This window comes from Vespa mandarinia, chromosome 6, assembly GCF_050613455.1.
Source record: "Vespa mandarinia isolate Hongniang chromosome 6, ASM5061345v1, whole genome shotgun sequence".
Taxonomy (NCBI): Eukaryota; Metazoa; Arthropoda; class Insecta; order Hymenoptera; family Vespidae; genus Vespa; species Vespa mandarinia.
Genome location: NC_140815.1, coordinates 4,121,056 through 4,127,500, shown reverse-complemented (window position 1 = coordinate 4,127,500; position 6,445 = coordinate 4,121,056). Strand labels below are relative to the sequence as shown.

Below are 6,445 nucleotides of genomic sequence, written 5' to 3'. Positions count from 1 at the left end.
TGGGAATATTTTAGTACGAATCGTTAAACTTACATGTAATATTATTTCCCTTGCGAGTTTGATGGATTTTTGTTATAACAATCGTTATAAATTATTCTTTCTGTCGTTTCAACATTTTCTATCTTTTTACACAAATTGTGTAAACTCTCACACAAGTTTGTCTTTCTATATATTTGTGTATGTATGTACGTGTGTGTCTTCCCGTGTGTATATACGCACTTGCGTGTTTTTAGGAACTTCAAGTTGGAGAAGAATAATTTTTTTTTTTTGCAATTTCACGATATTTTCTCGTAACGTCGACAGATCTGTTCGTGTTTTGAATAATCGAATCGTCGATTATGTACAGACATTTAAGGAAGTTTCTCTGATTTCTTTTTTTTTTTTTTTTTTTCTTTTTCTTTTTCTGATCTATCCAAATGTTTTTATATCAAGTAAAATGGAGGAGAGGATTGACGTACGACGATTTGATAACGATTTGATAACGATTTAATATCGCGTTTAATATAGACGAATACATTTTGTTATCGTATATATGTATTCACATATAAGTTATAAATTTCAGAAAAACTTATAATTTGGATTAAAAAAAACTAGGTAAGTTTGTCTCTAGTTTGAGCAATCATTTCATATGTCTCTGTTATTCTTTTAGGAAACATCATCCAGGTGGCATGTTTTTATCGAATGGTAAGTGATATATATATATATATATATATATATATATATATATATATATATGTATACACATACATATACACACACGTCTGTTCCCTTAATTTACGCGAAAAGTATTCATTTCATGCAATTTTTTTTTATGCGGATAAAGATCGCGATAATTCAGTTTGCTAGTATGAAAAAAAGAAAAAAGAAAATATAGAGAGAAAAAAAATCAGTATAAGCTATTATACTGAATATTTATTCAGCACGTACACATATAGGTTTATAAAGAGAAAAAACAATTATATAAGATATATATATATATATATATATATATATATATATATATATATAAAATAAAATTTCTACAAAAATGAAAATATAAGTTTTATTCGTTGTCATACGAAAATATATATCGTATTCGTTATCGCCGCGTATCATATATTTCAAAAATGATCAACTTTTTTTTTTTTTATCGCCTCAAAATCCAAGTGCTCGTTGTTATAGAGAGATTTCGTCTAAAGGAAAAATATAACAGAAAATATTTATTCTTGATATACATGCGTACATGTAGGTTTATAAAAAGAAAAAAAAAATCTACGAAAGATATATAATTGTAGAAAAAATTATAAAAATTCTACAAATACGAAAGTATAAAATTTATTCCTTTTTCTTCTTGTGTAACGTCTAATCAACATCTATATTTTCTTTTTTTTTTTTTTTTTAATTCGTTCAAAATTAAAGTATTTATTATAGAAATTCTCGTCATTATCTAACCCTAGGATATTGTCGACAACACAGTATAGGTATAATTCACGAAAGATTATTTTAGAGAATTATATATTTTCTAATCGTATAAAGTTAGATCGTTTAAACAAAGATAGGGTATATAAGTATCATGTAAACGATGGTATAATTTATCGCATAAATAAAAAAAAACGGGTGGCCGTATGTATATATATATTTTTTTTTTTTTTTTTTTTATAGGTAGTATATATTTAAGGTATTTAGAATTGAAGAAATAAACATATAAATATTTCGATTATATAATATATATATTTTTTCTTTTTTTTTATCACACCTGTATTTCCACAGTCTTTACATTATAAAACGGTTCAAGTCTTCTCGATAAATATGTAAGATTAAGAATTATATTTTTTCACAGAGGGATCGAGACAACGTTCCGCATAAAAGGTAAATATGTGAGAATGTGACTCTATTAACTAAAACAACTCGTTCAAACGGAGAATGCATAAAAAGTATATAAAAAGAACTGTATTCGTGGAAAAAAGAGAGAGAGAGAGAGAGAGAGAGAGAGAGAGAGAGAGAGAAAAACCAGTCAAATAAATAAGTGTAAATGTTTCGTTAGTGGATTTCTCACGATCGCATACATATTAAATTGCATTAGGTGCATCTATTGTTCGTCGATTTAAAAGAAGCACCTCTTCTAAACAACATATCTCGCATCTCGTTGCATTTTTCTATGTATGTATATATATATATATGTATGTATGTATGTATGTATGTATGTATGTTTATAATTTTTTTAATCTATCGTGTAAGTTTTATCACATTTGAAATAAAGGTATTATCAATGGCGCAAAAGCTTAAGGCTCGATGTAAATAACGATGTGTAAGTAAGTAAATTATGGACTTGGATTATACGCGCGATATCGTTTTTTTTTTCTTTTTTCTTTTTTTTTCCTTTTTTTATTTATTTCTTTTTCTTTTTTTTTTTCCATTTCCTCCAACGAAGATATCAATGAAAGATATATTTTGTCATTTCGAAATATAAATATTAGGTGTGTTGTTAAGAAATAAGAGCGACAAAAGAGTTAACGAACGCATCATCTAACGTAGTCTCTTTATCTCATTACTTTGCGAAATAGATCTCCCTTTTTTTTTTTTACAAATCATTCGAAAAATTTTTGTGCGTAATCAACGACGTGACTCTATTCCTTTTTTTTTCCTTTTCTTTTCTTTTCTTTTCTTTTTAATCAATATTATTTCCCGCCGATGTGTCCAACATGGAAAAATGCGTGTATATTAGAAATTTTCTGATCCTGCATATATTTATTTTTCGTTTTATACATTACTGATGGTAAAAATTCATTTTTCTTTTTTTCTAAGAGTACACAAGTTTAATTTAATATTATTACGTTTATCACGTTATCGCTAAAATATTCATATATCATCAATGCGGTGTTTTCCTAAAAGTTATGGCTTTTTTTTTTCTTATATATTTCTTTTTCTCCTTTTTTTTTCTTTTTTTTATTTTTTTTTTTTTTTTTTTTTTATTATTATTACCGCGGGGTTTTATGTATAAGGGCGGGGGGTGGGGGAGTAGGTTGAAAAGGCCTTTTGCCAAGTTTATCACGTTGCGAAAATCGAATATCTCTTTTAATCAATGGTCACAATATTTCTTATTTAATGACTTTCGTGTTATTCCATATTTTAATATAGTTCTGTTAATATAGTCAATAATATTAATACCAAAGAGAGATCCTTCAACTTGGAAAAAGACGTTTAAAAATTTGTTTTTAAGCTCGTATCAATTTTTATGAAGCACGACGATCGATTCTTGGCAAAAATATTCATGGATGGCAACACTAAAGTCGACAAGCGTAATACTTTAATCGAACACATTATTTTCGAATCTTTATTAATTATTATCTCCGCTGATCTTCAGCCATTAATTCGAAGAATTTACGAACGCTCTTTAGATACAAAAAAAAATAGAATAGAATAGAATAGAATAGAATAGAATAGAATAGTATAAAATAGAAAAAGAAAAGAAATAAATCAGAATTACTACACAAACATCACGAGTTCGTATTTATCATCACGCTGCACACGTCATACACTTGACTGCATACATCTGCGGTCATATCGTGCTTTCTGTTTCTTTTTTTCTTCCATTTTTTTTCTTTTTCTTTTTTTTCTTTTTTTTTTTTTTTTTTTTACAGTTTTCGCTTTTTATTTTTTACTGTCGTCATGCAATGCTTCATAAATTTTCGCCACTTGAAAAATACTTCACGAGAGTTGTTGTTAAAATACAATCATTTTCTTTTATCATCAATCATGCATTAGACATTTCTATTTCGCTTTTTGATCTTTTAATCAACGTTCGTTTAATTCGGATTATTAAGAGTATCGCAAAATAGAAAGAAAAAAGGAAAAGTAAAGAAAAGAAAAAAAGAAACAGGAAGGAAGAAAGAAAGAAAGATAAAAACAAAACGTCATTAGACAAAAATGATAAAGCGAAGAGTAGAACTTCGCAATATCTCATTAATAACAAATAGCTCGTTCTTTCGTATTTGTTTTTGTTAATGCATTTTAACAAACTCTTGCAAGTGTCCGGGCACGACTTCGTCAATTTTTTCGTCGTTACACCACCTTCTAATTACTTTAGCCGCTAAGCACGACAACGTGATGTATTTTAACGGGCTGATAGAGTAATAGTTTTGTTTGTTGCGTAATAAACTTTTGAAGGTTTTCTTATCTCTATTAACGGTATCGATATGAGCATTTGCATCGAGAAGCGCTACGGCAAGGTCTGGACGCCAAGGTAACGACATGGCCACCCAATGTAAAGCAGTGTTTCCATTCCTATCCCTCGAGTTAACATCAGCCCCAACTTTCAATAAAGCTGTAGTCAAGTGAGGCGAATGAAATTTGCAGACCGGATACCTTCCTACCAAAGCTACGTCGTCGCTATGTATTAATTGTAAGGCGTCGCGATCCTAAAATACAAAAAAAAAAAAAAAAAAAAAAAAAAATAGACAAATAAATAAATAAAAAATACAAAACGTATATTAATAACAAACAAGATTTACGATCAAACTCGATATGATAAAAGGGGAAGGAAGAAGAATGTAAATTTCTTCTTTAACTATTTCTAAAAAAAAAAAAGTATTACCTCTAATATGCTTAGAGACAATAGAACGATGATAATTACCTCTTTGCCCTTTGCGTTGATTCGAACCAAGTCGTAAATAGCTTTATGTATGGCCACATACTCGTATGTACCTTCTGCGGGCATGTCGCGCGTCATCAAACAAGCTAGATGCAAGGTTATTAATAAAATTCTGTTTAAAGATGTGACGTCGCGATCTCTAAGTGGAATTTTATCTAACAATTGTTTCCCCAATCTAACTTCTTCTATCTGAAACAGGATTTAATCGATGGGCATAAAAATTATTGATAAAAGGAACAATAGAAATGGAAGAGATAAAGGAAAAGATGATTGGGAAAGGAAGAGAAAGAAAGAGAAAGAGGGGGAGAGAGAGAGAGAGAGAGAGAAAGAGCAAGAGAGATTGATAAATATTAAAAAAAAAATTTTTTTTCAAAAAATAAACAAATAAAGATAAATATTTCCTTCGATTTACTTACAGCCTTTAAAAAAATTCGAAGTATCTCTTGTCTGTCAACAGGAGGTACTCTCCTTCCTCTACTAGTTTGTCTACCTTCCTCGCCGATCATGAAGCTGAAGAGTTCGGCAAAACTAAAGAAGGAACTCTGTGTCATCGGATTTAATGGCTCAAGCATCCCCTGTTGCATATCCAATGCATAATTCCATAGTTCTATGCATCGATCAAATTTTCCTGCATCGGCATAGACCGCTCCTCTGTAGCGAATATAGTAACTTGTATCTGGATGTGCCGGACCCAGAATTCTTTCTCTAATTACTAATGCCTGCATACGCATTTCGTCTGGGTCTGCCAATAGCTCATCCAGTTGTTCTGGTTCGCATATTTCTTGAGCAAAGTCATAGGCCGCTATTAAGGGTAGAGGCGATGGTTTTGATATTACAACGTCGCTTTGATATCTAAAGGAAATTAAAGAAGTAATTAAATTTAAATCGTATAAAGTTTCACGACGTTCGTCCATTGTGAATGGACAAAGAAAAATGTAACTCGATCGTTCTTCAATTATCTTGACTCTCTTTAACATCCAATTAATATCTCAATTAACTCACTTCAATTTTTTTTTTCTTTTTTTTTTTTGTTGTTCTTTTTTATCGTAATATTAACTCTTTGCGGTTGTAATATTTTTTGTACGTGCTTTTTCTTTTTTTCTGTTTGTTTATTACTTTTTTCTTTTTCTTTTTCTTCTTTTCTTTTGTTTTTTTCTTTTTTTGTTTTTTAATATAACATGAATACTTCGTCGTGGTCGGAATTATTTTTATCAAACACGAATCGAGATACCCTGGATTCAATCAATTATTGCCGTATAAAATTAATTTTATCGAAATATCATATTTTCCAGAGAAATTTACTTTCGGTGAAATTCATATTCTCGGTTTATGTACGTTTGTAATTTTACAACCGACGGATATAATATTTCATTGACCTCAATGTTTTATTTCAATTGGAACGGAAAAATTGCTTTGTTCGATCTGAATTATTCTGTTATAGACAACTAGGAAAGATTAAAAATGATTTGTCTGAAAAAAATTTATCCTCTGACCGCAAAGAATTAATACCTAACTGAATCATAACATTTCTAATGAATTTATTAACGAATCTGATCACTCAATCTTTATTCTTTATAACAAAAAAAAAAAAAAAAAAAAAAAAAAAAAAAAAAAATAAATAAATAAATAAATTGATTTTACCTATCGTCCATGGCGCGTTTCCAAAAATTAAGAGCACCGACCATGTCCCTTCTCTTATCGACATACGTTGCACCTAAAAGTTCCAATGCATCTATGCGTTCCTCGCGTTTTATTATTTCAGGAATTCCAATTAGATATTCCACGATATCGGTGTTGCCTGTGGGGAAAGAAAAA

The 6,445-nt window shown here is 29.4% G+C and overlaps 2 protein-coding genes across 7 annotated transcripts in view; one reads left to right on the top strand and one right to left on the bottom strand.

The window, feature by feature from the left end:
• rump (heterogeneous nuclear ribonucleoprotein rumpelstiltskin) overlaps nucleotides 1–2,487 on the top strand; it is an 8,287-nt gene extending 5,800 nt beyond the window's left edge. Inside the window, exons 9-10 of the transcript XR_004837951.2 lie at nucleotides 650–684; nucleotides 1,820–2,487. The gene's annotated coding sequence lies outside the window, so the exon portion shown is untranslated. The remainder of the gene's footprint in view (nucleotides 1–649; nucleotides 685–1,819) is intronic.
• Nucleotides 2,326–6,445, bottom strand: part of LOC118440900 (protein fem-1 homolog CG6966) — a 44,060-nt gene continuing 39,940 nt past the window's right edge. For all 6 annotated transcript variants that reach the window (XM_035864628.2, XM_035864630.2, XM_035864625.2 and 3 more), the window contains 4 exons: nucleotides 6,272–6,428; nucleotides 5,047–5,482; nucleotides 4,613–4,819; nucleotides 2,326–4,397 (listed from right to left, as the gene is read on the bottom strand). In XM_035864628.2, the coding sequence (XP_035720521.1) occupies nucleotides 3,981–4,397; nucleotides 4,613–4,819; nucleotides 5,047–5,482; nucleotides 6,272–6,428 (1,217 nt within the window). In that variant the 3' untranslated portion in view covers nucleotides 2,326–3,980. The remainder of the gene's footprint in view (nucleotides 4,398–4,612; nucleotides 4,820–5,046; nucleotides 5,483–6,271; nucleotides 6,429–6,445) is intronic.